The 18,839-nt window shown below is 42.4% G+C and overlaps 1 protein-coding gene across 3 annotated transcripts in view; it reads right to left on the reverse strand.

Moving 5' to 3' along the window:
* si:ch211-221j21.3 (uncharacterized protein C10orf143) overlaps positions 1-17,225 on the reverse strand; it is a 42,410-nt gene extending 25,185 nt beyond the window's left edge. For all 3 annotated transcript variants that reach the window (XR_005945603.1, XM_041209053.1, XM_041209052.1), the window contains exon 1: positions 16,964-17,225. Coding sequence is in view for 2 of the 3 variants with exons in the window: in XM_041209053.1 (XP_041064987.1) it covers positions 16,964-17,041 (78 nt within the window). In the remaining variant the exon portion in view is untranslated. The remainder of the gene's footprint in view (positions 1-16,963) is intronic.
* Positions 17,226-18,839: the final 1,614 nt, after the last annotated feature.

An 18,839-nucleotide genomic window follows, 5' to 3' on the forward strand; every position in this document is an offset into this window, starting at 1 on the left:
GTTAGCACCATTTGCGACTCCTCAGGTACTGAAGCTGTCCATGTCCAAATGCAGCAAGACCTGAACAATATCCAGGTTTAGACTGAGAAGTGGCAAGTAACATTCACGCCACACAAGTGTCAGGCAATGACCATCTCCAACAAGAGAGAATCCAACCATCACCCCTTGACATTCAATGGCATTACCATCGCTGAATGCCCCACTATCAACATCCTGGGGGGTTACCATTGACCAGAAACTGAACTGGACCAGCTATATAAATACTGTGGCTACAGCAGCAGGTCAGAGGCTAGGCATCATGCATTGAGTAACTCACCTCCTCACTCCCCAAAGCCTGTCCACCATCTACAAGTCAGGATTGTGATGAAATACTCCCCACTTGTCTGGATGAGTGCAGCTCCCATAACACTCAAGAAGCTTGACACCATCCAGGACAAAGCAGCCTGCTTGATTGGCACCACATCTACAAACATTCACTCCATCCACCACCGACGCAGAGTAGCAGCAATGCGTACCATCTACAAGATGCACTGCAGGAATGCACTGCACCAAGGCTCCTTCAACAGCACCTTCCAAACCCAAGACCACTACCATCTAGAAAGATGAGGGCAGCAGATAGATGGGAACACCATCACCTGGAAATTCCCCTCCAAATTACTTTTCATCCTGACTTGGAAATATACCACCATTCCTTCACTTTGCTGGGTCAAAATCCTGGAACTTCCTAACAGCATTAGGGATGGGCAATAAATCCTGGCCCAGCCAGCAAAGCAGAATATAAAGAAAAAAATTGCCCTCGAGATGGTGGTGGTGAGCCGCCTTCTTGAACCGCTGCAGTCCATGTTGTGTACATACACCCACAGTGCTGTTTAGGACAGTTTTCCAGGATTTTGACCTGGTGATTGTGAAGGAACGGCCATATAGTGCCTTATCAGCATGCTGTGAGGCTTGATGGGGAACTTGTAGGTGGTGGTGGTGGTGTTCCCATGTCTATACAATCCTTGTCCTTCTAGGTGGTAGAGGTTGCAGATTTGGAAGATGCTGGTCAGTTGCTGTAGTGCATCTTGTAGATGGTACACAATGCTGCCACTGTGCTCGGTGGTGGAGAGTATGGATGTCGGAGGTGATGGATGAGGTGCCAGTCAAGCTGGCTGCTTTGTCCTGGATGGTGTCGAGGTTCTGGAGTGCTGATGGAGCTGCACTCATCCAGGCAAGTGGAGAATATTCCATCACACTGCTGACTTGTGCCTTGCAGATGGTGAACAGACTTTGGGAAGTCAGGAGGAGAGTTACGTGCAGCAGAATTTCCAGCCTCTGACCTGTTCTTGCAGCCACAGTGCTTATATGGCTAGTTCATTTCAATTTCTGGTCAATGGTAACACCCCCAGGATGTTGGCAGTGAGAGAGAGCTTTGGTGTTGTTATGGAATGTCATGGGGAGATGGTCGGATTTCCATTTGTCAGAGACGGTCATTGCCTGGCACTTGTGTGGTGCGAATGTTATTTCCACTTATCAGAACCAGCCGGAAAGTTGTCCAGGTCTTACTGCATATGCACTGCTTCAGTATCTAAGGATCGCAAATAATGCTGAACATTGTGCAATCATCAGTGAATATCCCCACTTCTGACCTTACGATGGAAGGAACGTCATCTGTGAAGCAGCTGAAGATGTTTGGGCCTAAGATACTACCCTGAGGAATTTCTGCAGTGATGCCCCGGAATGGAGGTGATTGACCGCCAACAACCTCAACCATCTTCCTTTGTGCAATTATGACTCCAACCAGTGCAGAGTCCCCTCTCCCTTCCCCATCAACTCCAGTTTTGTTAGGGCTCCTTGATGCCATGCTCAATCAAACGTGATCTTGATGTCAAGGGCTGTCACTCTCACCTCACTGTGGAATTTAGATCTTTTGTCCATCTTTGAACTAAGGCTATAATGAAGGTCAGGAGCTGAGTGGCCCTGGTGGACCCCAACCCAAGCATCAGTGAGCAGGTTATTTCTGAATAAGTGTTGCTTGATATCACTGTTGATACTACCTTCCATCATTTTGCTGATAATCAAGAGTAGACTGACAGTAGTTGGCTGGGTTGGATTTATCCTGCTTTTTGTGGGCAGGACATACCTGGGCAATTTTCCACATTGCCGGGTAGATGCCAGTGTTGTAGCTGTACTGAAACAACTTTGGCTAAGGGCACAGCTAGTTCTGGGGCATAAGTCTTCAGTACTATTGCTGGAATATTGTCAGGGGCCATAGCGTTTGCAGTATCCAGTGCTTCAGCATTTTATTGATATCATGTGGAGTGAATCGAGTTTGTTGAAGACTGATATCTGTGATGCTAGGGACCTCAGGAGGAGGCTGCAATGGATCATCCACTTGGTACTTTTGGCTGAAGATTGTTGTAAATTCCTTCAGCCTTACCTTTTGCACTGATCTGCTGGGCTCCTCCATTACTGAGGATGGGAATATTTGTGGAGCCTCTTCCTCCTCCTGTTAGCTGGCTAGTTGTCCATCGCCATTCATGGATGGATGTGGCAGAGCTGCAGAGTTTAGATCTGATCTGTTGGTTGTCAGATTGTTTGTTCTGTCTATCGCACGCCGCTTTCGCTGCAAGCCATCCTGTCTGTAGCTTCACCTCATTTTTAGATATGCTGCTCCTAACATGCCCTCCTGCATGCTTTACTGAACCAGTGTTGATCCTCCCGCTTGAAGGTAATGATGGAGTGGGGATTATGCCGGGCCATGAGGTTGCAAGTTGTGGTTATGTACAATTCTGTTGCTGGTCCACACTGCCTCATGGATGTTCAGTTTTGAGTTTCTAGATCTGTTTGAACTCTATCCCACTTAGCATGATGGCAGTGCCACCCAACATAATGGAGGATATCCTTGCTGTGAAGGCGGAACGTCAGCTTCACAACAACTCAGATATCAATACGGTCATGGACACATGCATCTTCGACAGGTAGACTGACGAGGGAGAGGTCAAGTCGGTTTTCTCCTCTTGTTGGTTCCCTCACCAGCTGTCACAGACCCAGTCTAACAGCTATGTCATTTAGGACTCAGCCAGCTTGGTCAGTAATGGTGCTACCAAGCCACTCCTGCTGATGGACATTGAAGTGCTCCACCCAGAGTACATTCTGTGCTCCAGCCATCCTCATTGCTTCCTCAAAGTGATGTTCAACATTGCAGGAGTACTGATTCATCAGTCGGAGTTTTCCTTGCCCTTTGTCCTGATGCCATGAGACTGCATGGGGTCCAGAGTCAATGTTGAGAATTCCCAGGGCATCTCCCTCCCAATTGTATATCACTGTGCCACCACCTCTGGTGGGTCTGTCCTGGTGGCAGGACAGGACATGATGGTGATGTCTGGGATGTTGTCTGTGAGTATGACTATGTCACAGTGTTGCTCAACTAGTCTGTGGGATAGCTCTCTCAATTTTGCAATAAGGCTCCAGATATTAGCAAGGAGGACTTTGCAGGGCCAACAGAGCTTGATTTGTCATTGTTGTTCCTGGTGCCTAGGTCAATGCCGGGTGATCTGTTCAGTTTCGTTCCTTCTTCATAGCAGTTTGATACAACTGAGTGACTTGCTAGGCCATTTCAGAGGGCAGTTAAGAGTCAACCACATTGCTGTGAGTCTGGAGTCACGTGAAGGCCAGACCAGATAAGGACAGCAGATTTCCTTCCCTAAAGGACATTAGTGAATCAGATGGAATTTTACGTTAATTGACAATGGTTTCATGGTCACTATTACCGAGACTAGCTTTTTAATTCCATATTTATTAACGTAATTTAAATTCCACCAGTTGCTGTGGTGGGATTTGGACGTGTGTCCCCAGACCATTAGCCTGGGCCTCTGGGTTACTAGCCTGGTAACATTAACACTGCACCACCACCTCCCCACAACTTGATTGGTCAAGGTATTGCCATGGGGAATGAACTAGCCTTTTTCAACTAAACAAAAGCTTGGGGAATAGCCATTCCCTGGTTCATTCCCCCTGGCACTGCCTTGATCAGAGTCGACCTGTCTGGTTTGAATTTAAACAAAAGCTTGGCAGTTACGTGTTCCCTGGTGCATTCTACATGGCAACACCGCTACCAAAGTCCACTTGCCAACCACTCTCTTCTCATGCAGTATAAATTGCTGTTCACTCTACAAATGGTATTCTTGCATATCTGCCCTGATGAGTGCAAGACAAAATCTTTGACAGCCTCTCTTTTTTAGTAATACTCGAGTTCTGTAGTACCAAACAACTAATAGCTGAATTAGTATGGGTGGAGATTATGAAGACATATTGGAAGTGTTTCTTTGGAAGAGTGCATTGTTGGAACTGTTGTGACAAGATGGATAAACTGGGAGAAAGGAATAGAGTCCTTACAGGAAGCAAGGGGTGATGAAGTGTAGTCAAAATAGTTCTGGGGCTAAAGGAATCTGCTGAGAAGAGTTTGAGCAGCAAGAGATAAATTTAAAACCAGAACCACAAATTTCTGGATTACTGCCTGAGCCACAAGGAAATTAGCATACGGTAAATAAGATCAGAGAATGGAATGCATTGCTCAAAGACTGATGTGGGAGAAACAGGTTTCGATTCATGGGCACTGGCATCAGTACTGGGGAAAGAGAGCTGTACATTGTAACGGTCTTCACCTAAGCCAGTTTCAAAGCTTGTACTTTTGAAAAGACCCAAACAAAAAAGGGAAATTGAAAAAGGAAATTGATTTATAATGTCCTTTAATAATGTACATCTTACGAAGATGAAAGAGTAAGGTTTGAAATGTACCATTAATATAGAAGCCCAACCACCTTTTTTTTTTATTATTCTTATTCTGTGCAATCCCTATTCACAAATGAAAGACCTGATGTGAAACTGTTTCTCCTAATTTTGTCATTTTTCCTTCTGTTTCTCTCTAGTTTTATCGATATTTTTGAGTTTCACACAATCACAGGTTCTATGAAATGGATCTAGGTTTTTTTGTCAACTTTGTCATAATTTTGAATTCTCACTGAAAATAAATCAAAATTTTACAGGATTCACTCCAGATCTCACCGAACCATCTGTAACTAGAAAAACTTTGCGGACTTTCCACTCATATCCATTTTTACACAGATATTAATCTCTGTATTTTGATATTTTTGGTGTCAACATCTGCATTCACACTAACACAAGCATACACACAGACCTTTCTGCACAGAAATATCCACATACATAATTTGAGTGATTAGGGTGCAGCTTTTATGAACCCTCATTTTTTGTGCTCTTATCCAAATACAACAGGAAGCCAAATAGTCAAGAGAAACATGCAGTATAAACTCATACTGAACTCCTCAATTCTTGCACTGAAAAGAGCAAACACAAGAACAGCAGTCAACCTACAAGAAACAGGTGGGTGCCAAGTCAGGTTGAAAGGTTGAGTCACAGTCTGAGCTACCAAAAAAGGTTCATTCTTGCTGGGCACAGAATTGGTCACCTGAATCAGTCAAGGAAGCTGGGTGGGCCAGGACCGTAAGCATGAATCCCTCCTGATTAGGCAAAGCAAAGAGGTGGAGCAGGTATAAAGGAGAGGAAGTTAATAGGGAGGCAACCTAAACCAGGCAAAAAGGAAAAAGTTCTAAAATATATCTCATATCCTTGTCATGTCCCAAAGTATTTCACATCCAATGAATTACTTTTGAAGTATATTGTCTAGTGTACAGCAAGGTTTCAAACAACAAATGAAATGAACAAGTTAATCTCTTTTTTGGTAGAGTTGGGAAAGGTAGCAATGTTTGCCAAGATGCCAAGAAAATGGCATGTCTTCTTCAACTATTGCAATAGGATCTTTGCCTGCCTTTTCAGGTAGATGAAGAATGTCAATTTAAAAACAAAGTAAAAATGCAAGTGTAAAATTAAAAGAATGACTGACTCATGGTTTATTGTAAGCATGACTGGTTCAGGTGTAACGTAGCCAGAATGGACCAACGAGCAACATTTCAGGTTCATTACAATATTCACCTTAGACTCAATATTAATGTGGCAGAGAGCCGTAACATGGACAAAATTGCTCTTTTTTTTAAAGAATAAACCTTTGCAGAACTACCATGCTCTGTGAATTTCAGCCTCCTTAGAAAAGTCATTTTTACGTTTTTATCTCACTCACTGAAACAAACTATTATGTTACAGTATAAAATTCAGATGAATAGCTGCATTATTCATTAACTTGTTATCAGAGCCTAAATATTGAGTTAGTGAGGGATTGCACTGTAGAAAGACATCACATAATTAAGCCCAATTTTGTCCTTATTAAAGCCCCACACACACATCCTCTAACTGGTGAGCAATCAGCCCTGGTCTATTTTCATCATCCTTAGTTAAGCAGTGTGAAACAATTCTATGATTGTATTATTACTTGAATTGAGATCAGCTAATTCAGCATAGGCCAGTGATCAAACCTTTATATCCTGTTTGGCTTAGTAGTACATATGACAGTTCAATGATGTTCTAAACCATCAAGGCAATTTCGACAGAACTAGATTTGAGCTCTTTCTTTCTATTCAATCTTAAATTTCTCCTTCTGAATGGAGTTTTTAAAATTACAATGCACTATTAAAGGAGGAAGTAGCACTGCAACTTTCTCAAATTTAGCGGCAGGGTTACAACGTGACAGCTCTTGGCTCTTCTCAGTTCTTACCCCAGTTTTCAAGTGCATGCAGACTAAACCCCGAATAAGACATGTAGTTTGGAAGCGCACATCAAGACCCTGCTTTAGTATTCTAGCCTCTTAAAAAACATCCTGTTTCTTTTCTTATTCTCTGGTAAAAATTCTTATCCCAATGCACAAAATGTTTACCAGCCAGTCACACGAATGCCACTGTGTTAATAACACCCTTCACTTCCCAAATAAGATTCACATTTGGCACACTATTTTTTTTTCAAACTTGTGGAAAGGTTTTTGAAAGATTATAGAGACATAGAATAATAAGCAGAAACAGTGATCCAGGGGTGCAACAAATTATTTTTATTCTCTACTGACCGACACTGGTGAGTTATTCACCTCCTGCATCTACAACAAGAAGCCATGGCTTAATAAAAATTTATACATAATACACTGAATAATAACACTCTTTCTGGATTGGGAGAAAAAGACCTCTGCAAGTTACCACAAGAGGGCAGTCAATCCACAGAAGTGTCTGTACTCAGCTTCGGGTGTGAATTTTTCTTCACTACCATGGGAATAAAAGTTCTCTCTTTGTTAATAAATTCTGACCAGAATTATTCTTAGCTTTGGCCCTGTCTCTGCACAATAAGTATTCTGAGGAGCTTTTCCTCAAACAAAATAGATAGAACTTTCTCAATTTGTGGCAAATGTTATAGCATACAAAATCTATGCTAGCTACATAACCCCGTTTCAGAACACAAAACAAGTGAAACAAAGCAAACCTCCAATCATAAGAATAACTGCAATATTCCCAGCTGGATTTCTCCATAGTACTACCACACACTTCAGACCACTTGTAACTCAATGATTTGGTTTCTGAATGAACTGTTCAATTTTTAAAAACAATATATACAGTTCCCATTTAAGTTAGTGTTCAGGTATATCTATAAGAAGCAATGAATTCCCTGTTTCTACAGGGACCAAGAGAAGGAGTTTTTTTCAAACCCAAGTTTCACATTGATTCGAGGACCTTTTCATTGCCAGACTGAGATGACCTTGCATATTATCTAGCAGCTTTACAACTCTTGCCAGCCTTTTTAAGAACACTTTCCAGACTATTAAACTGTCTCTTCATGCCAAAAGTCAGCTTATCTGTCTATTACCTTTGAGCAGCTCACCAATTACCCCCATTTAGTATTTTCACAGTTTGCCTAGCTTCCTGTTGCAACAAAGGGTCCACACCCAAAACATTAACCAATATTTTCCCTTTAAAATTGCCACAGAAAATGCTGGAAACACACAGGTCAACATCTTACATTTTCAGCATTTAAATATATTTTAACCTCTTCCGCATAAGAAAGAGATTTTTCCCCTCCCATCCTAATACACCTCCACCTCATGAATAGAACACAGATTTTCATCCCACTTCCCGCATATTGAATACTTGATCAGAGAATATAATCATCAAATGGAGATTGCAACTGGAAATAATTCAGATTCTGGGGGGTGGGAAGGGAAGCGTATTGAAAGAGAGAGAAGAGAGAAACCCACACACGCACCTTTTTAACAGTTAATTACAGAAGAGCTTCCGCGATGCCTGCATGTGCCCTTCCACCTTAACCCAAAGAATAGCACACAGGATATCCAAAGAGGGAAAAGAGAAATGTGATTTTATATGCTGCAATTATTTCAAATATACATCTTTAAAAATACAGGAAAATCTCTGCTACCTAGAAACCTACGACTGAGAGGTGCCAATTAATCAAATACGCCGGTTAACTGAGATGCAACAAAAACAAAAATTGCTGGAAAAACTCAGCAGGTCTGACAGCATCTGTGGAGAGAAAGACAGAGTTAACATTTTGAGTCCATACGGACTCGAAACGTTAACTCTGTCTGTCTTTCTCTCCACAGATGCTGTCAGACCTGCTGAGTTTTTCCAGAAATTTTTGTTTTTGTTTCAGATTTGCAGCATCTGCAGTATTTTGCTTTTAACTGAGATGTAAGGTAACTTCATCCAATGAGAAAGCTCCAGGGTGATCACGCGGGGGTTGAGGTCTCCAGAGGTGCGAGAGAGCGCAAATGGAATGAGCAGCACCGAGGGGAGATGGTGCTGCAGAGCAGTGGGAGGCTGAGGCCGGAGTGAGGACAGGCCGCCAATAACTGTTACCAGTGAGTTGGTAACTCCAATCAAAAAACCGACTTGACCCCAGAATTCTGGTTCATAGAGAATTGCGGTCATTAGAGTGCCAGATAACAGAAATTTTACTGTACATAGTATCTTGAGTGAAAAATGCTCAAGACTAGATTTTTTAAAATTTGCAATTGCAGCAAATTAATTATTTCTAGTTATAGTGCATTTCTTACACTTACACTTATAGCCCAAATTCATGCACGATCAACCACATTTCAATCTATAATTGGTTTAGTGCTCAAAATAATTTGTTAAAACTTGATTATTAAAACTACAAAACATAATTGAAAACTGACTAAGAGCTGAAGGAATCCAATTAAGTTTTTTTAACGACGGTATTTACCAATTTGGGACAGATGCTGTACATCACGTCACACATTAAAATCAAAGCTAGGCCATTCTCTACTGCAATTTGTACTGCTATACAGTTAACCCAAGGCCTCTGGTTATACATAAGAGAATTGCACATGCTAAAAATTGGAATTTTCACATTTTTCAAAATCAACACTGTTTAAATGAGTACCGATGACATCATCAGAGGAACTTTCTTGGAGGCATTTCCAAGCCATATTTGAGAGCCAAACACAAGACAAGACATTAGCTGTACTACTCATTCATCCAGTTGGTCAGTAATTTTGCCAACTGTCTATATTAATCTAATTTATTTACACTCTCAGACATCATAAAACAGTTCTGCAAAGGGGGCGGGGGGTGGGGAGGGGAGCAGCTAATATTGTACCTTTGTTTAAAAAGCCAGGAAGGTATAGTTGAGTAGGCCTGTCAGCTGCAGTGGTGGGCAAATTATTTAAAAATTTTGAGGGTCAGTATAAATTATGATTTAGATAGGCACAAATTAATCAAGGACAGCTAGCATGGATTTGTTAACAAGAGCAGCTCAACTAGTCCCACTCCTTTATCCTTTCCCCACAGCCTTACATGTTTTGCCTCTTCAGGTGTCTGTTCCATTCCCTTTTGAAAGCTGCGACTGAAGCTACCCCTATCACTCTCTTAGATGATGCCTTCCAAATATTAACCACTCACTGCATGAAAACATTTTTCTTCATTTCGCTGTTGCTCCTTTTGCCAATTACCTCTGGTTTTCAATCCTCCACCAACAGGAACAATTTCTCTCTATCTGCTCTGTCTAGACTCATGGTTTTGAGCACTTCTCTCAAATCTCTTCCTAACCTTCTCTACTCTTAGGAAAACAAACCCAGGTTTTCCAATTTATCCACATCACTGAAGTTCCTCATCCTTAGAACCATTCACACAAATCTTTTCTGCACCTTCTCTAAAGCCTTCACATCTTTATGAAAGTGCGGTGCCCAGATTGGACACAATATTCCACTTAGTACCGAAACAAAGGTTCATCATAACTTCCTTGCTTTTTTTACTCTATGCCTCTATTTAAAAAGCCCAGGATCCTGTATGCCTTTTTAATGACGTTCTCAATTTTTCAACCTGACCTGCCACCTTCAATGATTTGTGCATATATATGCCCCACCATACCACGGTATCACTGTTCCTGTACCCCCATTAGAACTGAATCCTTTATCCCCATTAGAATTGAATCTTTTACTTCATATTGCCTCTCCTTATTCTTCCTACCAAAATGCATCACTTCAGACTTCCCAGCATGACATTTCATCTGCCATGTGTCTACCCAATCCACCAGCCTATGTCCTCACGAAGTTTATCACTATCCTCCCCACAGTTCATAATACTTCCAAGTTTTGTGTTATTTGCAAATTTTGAAATGATGCTCTGTATATCCAAGTCTAGGTTATTAAGATGCATCAAGAAAAAAAAACTCAGTTGGTACTAGCCATCTTCTTTTTCACACTGCCACTGTCACTTTTTTTTTTACAGGCAAGTGTGTAATGTGGCACTTTATGAAACACCTTTTTGAAGTCCATATAGACCACATCAAGCACATTACCCTCAACATCTCTTTGTTATTTCATCAAAAAACTCAAATCAGATCCCTCCAGGCAGGACAACAGCCTGTACCTCTCAACCTCTCTCCACTGGAAGACTATCTACTATAGTCTACAGAACCAACCCAGTCTCTGCTTACCTAATTCATCTTACAGTCAGCACCAACTGACAAGCGAATACTAAACTCCGGTCTCCAGCCAGTGAACTCAAACACCTACGTGAAAGAATTCCTCTAGCTCTGGCATAGTTCACGTGATTTCCAGAGTCTCAATATTCATTTCTGTGCTTCTTGTACTGTAAAACTCCCTTTTTTCTATCTCTCCCCCCACCCCCCCCCCACCCCCCCACCGCCCCTCACCCACCCCCTTTATAGTGAGTGAGCATGTGTGTTTGGAGTGGGATGTTGAGGACACTCCTCAACTGGGTTTTTGAATGCAAAATAACTTAATCTTGAATTAATCCTAACTTGAATTTGGTGTGGATTATTAGTAAATTGGATCACAAAAAAAGGACTGATTGGGAAAACATGCTGCCTATTTTTAAAAACGAATTCAAAACAACTTCTGTTTACAGATAGGTGATGAGGAAATCAGTGCAGCTTATCAGTCTCTCTCCTGTCCGTAACTCCTGACAAGGCCCCTCAGAATCTTGTGTTTCAATAAAATCACTCACATTCTTCTATACTCCAGTGAGTACAGACCCAACCCACTCAACCTTTCCTCATTAGATAATCCCTTCATCCCAGGAATCAGCCTAGTAAACCTTCTCTGAACTGCATCCAATGCAAGTGTGTCCCTCCTTAATTGAGGAGACCAGAGCTGCACACAGTACTCTAGGTGTTTCATCTTCTCTCTATCTTTTTCTTCATCCAGGTTGCTCTGGCTTTGGTTGCCCTACCTTTGTGGGATATACCTGACTGTACCCGAACCATTTCCTCTTTAAAAGCAACCCATTTCTCCTTTATCATTTTGCCTGACATCCATTCTCATCCCACTGAAATTGGCATCCTCCGATTAAGTATTTTCACTCTAGATTGCTCCTTGTCCTTTTCCATAGCTAACCTAAACCTTATGATACTATGATCATCACTGTTCTTAAAAGTTCTCCAATTGACACTTGATCCACTTACACAGGATATACAGCATGGAAACAAGTCATTTGGCCCAATATGGCATTTATGTTCCACTTGAACCTCTTCCCTAAATCTATCAGCGTAATTCTCTTCTCCCTCATATACTTGTCTAGATTCCCCTTAAATGCATCTAGACTATTCACTCAAACCACTTCCCTGTGGTAGCGAGTTCCACATTCCTACCACTTGCTGGGGAAAGTAATTTCTTCTGACTCCCCTATTGGATTTCTTGGTGACTGTCTTATATTGTTGGTCTCTAGATATGCTCTTCGCCAAACACTGTCTTTGCATCCACTATTTCAAAACCTTTTAATTTTAAAGTCACCTCTCAGCTTTGCACCCCCAACCACCCCAAGAGAAAATAGACCCAGCATGCATCTATCTGTCCTGAAATGTATACCCACACATATCTGGTATGATCCTGATAAATCTTCTCTGCACCCTCTCTAGTCTAGTACCTCTGTATCCTTTTTTTAATATTATGGCAATCAGAACTGCTCACAGTATGTGTGGTTTAATCAAGGTTCAATACAGGTTTGCATTAACTTCTCTACTTTTCAATGCCATTCCTATAGAAACTCTAAAACATGATTTAATTTTTAAAAAATTGCTAACCTTTTCCAACTTGACCCACCTCATTCGCCAGAACCATATCCAGCATTGCATCCTTCTTCACTGAACCAGGCACTTCCTGAACACACCTCAGAATGTCTGCCACCCTTCTGCCCTTTGCACCATTATTATCCCAGTCTATATTAGGATAATTAAGTTCCTGTTTAATTGTCAGGTGTCTTGCCCATTATGGAAGCAAGCAGGCCAACCAGGTAAGCATTTTCTCAGCAAATGTAAATTTCTGTCAATACATGGCTAAAGCTTGTAAGATAGCTGCTATCTTGGATGAGGAGGATAGGGAGAGCATCTCCTTTAGGCAAAGGGAATGGGGCACTTGCTGACATCTCAATGGAATCAGCTGCACTCAGTGTTCAGCTCCATCAGTCACCTTGCTTAGACACATTCTTCATGTCACCATCTCAATTGGTCACCCACCGATACTTCTATGCGCTCAACGTGGATGCCACTGAATGGGTTACAGCTGGCTACCATACTTGCACTGCCCTCCAGACCATCCCGGACACTGTCATCCCCTAGTCTTCGAGCAAATCTCCAGAGGTGGTTGACATCTCATTTTCTGTTGCCATTCTTAAGCGTAAGCGACAGCTTACTTTGGTTGTACAAAAGTGTGGCACTTCTTATACTGCCAATGGCATCATTGTCAGTAAACAACGCGACAGCTTGATGGATGCTCTCCTCCAGTTGTGGTTTGGGCTTTGACTACTGGATAGTCCCTTGGTTGTCATATGGACTGATCCCACCCCCTGGTTTTTCCAACCTGTTAAGAGTCAAGCTGCTTCAGGAAGACCACATTGCCACTGAGCTCATGAGATTGAAGAACTCCAACAAGAACCCAGTAGTCATCGTGATAATTGGAGGATGAGCACCTATGCCACGACCCACATGGAGTATCGCATCTTGAGCCCCACCCACGGCCACCAAAATCTCGTCTTCGTTCTCAGGGCCTTCCTGCTAGAGATTTATGGACACAAAAAGACCAGTTGACCAATGTTCAGATTTCCTTATCTGACAAAAGGGTTACTGTGACTCAACATTGGCGCCATCAGGTCAATTACCTGCACATTCACCCCGTTTGATCACCTTGTCGATTGTAACAAGTCACAGGCCCGCCAACACTACTTGGTCACTTCTATCAATGATAGCTGATGCAATGTTCGCAAATTCATTCATTCCCAGCTCCATACCACAACTTAAGAGTCAAGAGATCTGAATGCTGCAAGTTCCCTTCCATCTCCGCTGGTTCTGCAATCGGTTTCAATTCTGGCTATGGTCCTACCACCCATGGTGAACATTCCTGTCCAACTTGTTCCTGCGAAACCTGACATACCGGCTGACCTATCTCTGCTGTTCACAACCCTAGTGGTGTTAGAAGCGTCAGCTATTGAATCAACCTCCGATGACGGGCCCCATGATCCTGCCTCCATCACTGCCTTTGGGACGGATTCCTGAGCTGCCCCCCACAATGTGGAGATGCTGATATCTGATCCAGGACCAATGTCTTGGTCTCCTACTCCGGCCTCGTATTCCCTAGCTCAGGCTCTTGATCACATAGCACTTAGCACACATAGTTAGCCGTCTAACTGTACCACAAGCCCTGTTCCCTAAGTGCCCATTTTAAGACACTCCACTTGTCAGAAGCCTTCCCCTAGACAAGCTAGTAGATTTCGTACCTCTGGACTGATGCTGGTGCTGGTATTCGGGTGCTGAATAAACTGCAGTGACTACATAGTAGGTCATCCCTGAGAAATGTGGTTGTATGCAGCCACTTGTTGCAATTCCTATGCATGTGCTGAGAATGCCTTTTGCAAAGGTGTTTTTATTTCTTAGGTTTATAGTGTTGCCCTATTTGGCACATATGTTTACCTTGAGTGCATGTGTGAATGTTGTTTACATGTATTCATTTGTTGTTTTGGGCATGTCAGTTGGCACAAGATGGGTATTTGATGTACAAGTGAGACAGAAAAAAAAGAGGTCAAGCCACTCTGGTATTGCCCTCTGGTGGCTGAGATCCTGGGAGAGGCCATCTTGGCTCTTTAATATAGTCACCAAACATAGTACAAAACAAAAGTTCGACATTTTCACCTTAAAGCTGGTTGCATTGTGATCAGGTGTCTGTGCCAATCAAAGTAAACCTATCTTACTGGCAGAGGTGGTTTGGACTCTCTCGTTGGAGATGGTCATTTTCTGATGTATTATTTACCACTTACCAGTCTAAGTCTTGGTCACCTTGCAACCACATGATTCCTTTATTTCTATTTGTACTATCAATTCACCTATCTTGTTATGAGTACAGCGTTCTTTCAGATAAAAAAACTTTAATTTTGTCTTTTTACCATTTTTCCTATCTTATCCTATTTGCTGGTGCACTCATTCGTTTGTTTACTTTGTCCCTTCCTGTCACATTCTGGTTATCATTACCCATATCGGTACCCTGTACTATTGTCTTATCCTTTCTCTTTAAATTTCTAAATCTCCCGTCACCTGAACCTTTCCCCTACTATTTAGTCTACAGCCCTAACTATTCGATTCACCAGTACACTGGTACTTCCCCACCCAACACCCCTGCCCAGCGCAGTTCAAGTGAATTCCCTCACTCACCATCCCAAGTTAAGTACTTTGTAGAAGGTGTACTCCTAGCTATTTACTCCATGCATTAGGAAAAGCATCCTGTATTTATTATAGCAAGAACTTCAAAGACCTGAAATCAGCCCCTGCTAACCAGTTCTAACTAGTCATCTAATTAACTGTGTAGTTGCCACTAGCAGGCAGAAGGTTTGCTACTGCCTAACACTGTGAAAGAAACAACAGTTTTGGTCAAAGTTAAATGCACAACTTGTCCAGATTTTAGCAAGAGATCAACTCTTAAAATACCCCGAATTCCCTCATTCATCAAATGCCTGAGTTAATTTGGAGTTATACCTAGCACAAAGATAGATGGTTGTGGTGGTTGGAGGTCAATCGTCTCAGTTCCAGGACATCACTGCAGGAGTTCCTCAGGGTAATGTCCTAGGCCCAAACATCTTCAGCTGCTTCATAAATGACCTTCCTTCCATCATAAGATCAGAAGTGGGGATGTTCGCTGTTCATTGCGCAATACTCAGCACCATTCGCAACCTTCACATACTGAAGCAGTCCATGTCCAAATGCAACAAGACTTGGACAATATCCAGGCTTGGGCTGACAAGCAGCAAGTAACATTTGTGCCACACAAGTGTCAGGCAATGACCATCTCTAACAAGAGAGAATCTAACCATCACCCCTTGACATTCAATGGCATTACCATCGCTGAATGCCCCACTAACATCATCCTGGGGATTATCATTGACCAGAAACTGAACTGGACTGGCCATATAAATACTGAGCCTATCCACAATCTACAAGGTACAAGTCAGGAGTGTGATGGAATACTCTCCACTTGCCTGAATGAGTGCAGCTCCCACAACATTCAAGAAGCTTGACCCCATCCAGGACATAGAAGCCTGCTTAATTGGCACCACATCCACAAACATTCACTCCCTCCACCACCGACACATAGTGGCAGCAGTGTGTACCATCTACAGGGTGCATTGAAGGAACTCACCAAGGCTCCTTAGGCAGCATCTTCCAAACCCACGACTGCTAACATCTAGAAGGACAAGGGCAGCAGATAGATGCCACCACCTGGAAGTTCCCTTCCAAACCACTCACCATCCTGACTTGGAAATATATTACCGTTCCTTACATGTCACTCACTGGGTCAAAATCCTGGAACTCCCTTCCTAATAGCACATCACATGGACTGCAGCGGTTCAAGAGGCAGCCCACCACCACCTTCTCAAGGACAATTGGGGATGGGCAATAAGTGCTGGCCCAGCCAGCGACGCCCACATCCCATAAATAAAAAAATAAGTACAGTACCTGCACTCTAGAAGCCGTATTATGTCGAAGTGGACTCCGTGCTGCTTACTGTGGTCTCACTCCAGTATTACGGCAAGCTGTTCAGTTAGAAATTGCACTTTTATCCATCACTGATCACAGAAGTTAGCTGGATCCCAAGAACTCTTTCCCTTTCCTCCCATTCAAAACTCATCTGCAAAGTTTCTGTCATCCTCCAGGATTTTTACTAGATGATCAAACGTGGTCTATAAATTCAACCTTCAGGATGCAGTAATCAATGCCAGACATAAAGTGTTAAAGGTCAATGTTCAGCGGTAAGTAGCTCATAAACACGTCTTACATTCTTCCGGAGGTACAGTGCGGAGATTCTGTTTGTTTAAACTAAAAGTTAAGAATCACAACTGAAACTGGTTTGTCTCATCGATCACCCGCCAATTAAGACAAACATCTCCACGGAACCTTCCCGCAACACAAACATACTCTTCTTTCCCTTCGCTTGTTTCTGCTTTAAGTTCATTCATTATACAATCCCCGTAAAGATCTGTTGTAGACTCACATTGTCCGATTGTTCCCACACAGCCGCTTCCGGGCTCAGGCGACGCTTTTGCACCGTGACCAAGTAGTCCATAGACATAACGCAGCAGGACAAGCGGCCCTTTCACCTTCTCACTGAAGAAGTGCTTCTCTACTTCACAACGATTCTACTGCGACCGATCAGCCTCTCGGCTTCGGACGCCGCTCGGGCTCGTCTCGGCTCCTCTCGGCTCGAGTCTCCAAATCGGGGATCACAGGCTGCTTTAGTTGAACGGAAATTCTGTTCACGCGCTGACGAATGCGAATAAACCAATCAGAACCCCACGTCTTGGCCACGTGCTAATTCAAACCACAAATGGCTGTTGATGCGGAGTGACAGCAACCTGAGGCCAGAACGAATCATGTTTGGGAACTGAGGGCGTTGATTGCATTGTGGAGAAAGAAAGTTGCTTGACAGCAAAAGCTGCTCTCTTGAGACAATTTACAAGCAAAGTTTCATTTTCCGTTCCATAACCAAAAATATAAAGTGTATGCCAATAAAGAAGCAGAATGATTGGAATGGCAATGAGTATGAGTAGAAGCAAACAACCCCAAAACCCTATCTGCCAGTAACCCCAATCAAATGTATTGCCTATCATCTCTCCTCTGTGTTCTTTTGCACACTCAGTCTCTCTGACTCCCAAGCCTCTCTCGCACTCACTCCTTGCTGCACAGGTCCTAAGGATCTTCTATCCAGACAATACCAACAACGCAAGTTTTTGATGTGGTTACTTGGGACAATTTTCCAACCATTTGTTCCTCCTCCAGTTGCAAGTAATAAGGCAGCTCAGTCCTGAGTATGTTCAGCAGACTTAACTGCTGACAGAAGGCAGTGTTCAAGTCAAAAAGGAACCAGTGCAATTAATCACAATGTAAAAACACATCAAACAATAATATGAACAGCGGTTTTAGTGTAACATCCTTTTTCAGGTTAATTTCATGGTTATTCATTCAGGTTATATACATTGTAATAAGCTAACAAGGTCAAGCTCCATTTTGCACTAACACTGAGATGAAAGCTTTTTGATGTTGACCTTTTTCAGCAAACACCCAAAACAATATTACAAGGCAGTCACTGACAAGCATCAGATGATTTCATTAGAAGGATGTACCTCAATTACCCTGGTAATTAAATGATAAGTAGTTAATAATTGGTAGTTAATTAGAAGTTGCTTTATGATATTTCTGTATTTATCTATTAGCATTTCTTATGAAAAAAATTAAAGTGCTGTAACAGTTGGGAAAGAAATGACATAAGCCTTGGACTGCCTCCCTATTAGGAACACATAGCATCTGCAGTTTTTTTGTTTTTACCATCCTTGATTGCTGAGTCTGTCTTAATAAATGGTACTCCTGTAAATACATCAAGATAAGAGACATAGGGCAATGCCTTCTTTTTAAGCTAAGTTTAGGACAATGAGCGTACCTAGCCAGAACCAATGGAGTTAACTCATCGCATTATTGACAAAATATGGACCAATTAACCATTTCCAGGAACTTGGCTAAGGTGGGATTACAACATATTTTGAGTATAAAGAAAAGGGGTTGAGGGAACCATCTTTGTGTACATCAAGTGTGGAAGAACTGGTTTAGCTCTTCGGGGGATGTTGAGCGTCCTGTCAGCGTGAAAGTCATTTCCAATAAACTTCAGAGCAGTTGAGTTTTGAGTGTAGTAAGTACTGGGACTGGAGCAGTAACGGATTCTCTGCCAGTAGAAATCCCAGGAAAGCGTAGTGCTTCTCAGAGGCAGTGACTGTTTCTCTGTCGCACGAGGAGTTCAAGTTGTTGTCCACTTATCTTGGATTGATCACCAATTTGAAAGTGTGGAGTTGGTAGAGTTTCATTACTAAGTATACTTT

Source organism: Carcharodon carcharias, chromosome 17 (genome assembly GCF_017639515.1).
Source record: "Carcharodon carcharias isolate sCarCar2 chromosome 17, sCarCar2.pri, whole genome shotgun sequence".
In the NCBI taxonomy this organism is placed as follows: domain Eukaryota; kingdom Metazoa; phylum Chordata; class Chondrichthyes; order Lamniformes; family Lamnidae; genus Carcharodon; species Carcharodon carcharias.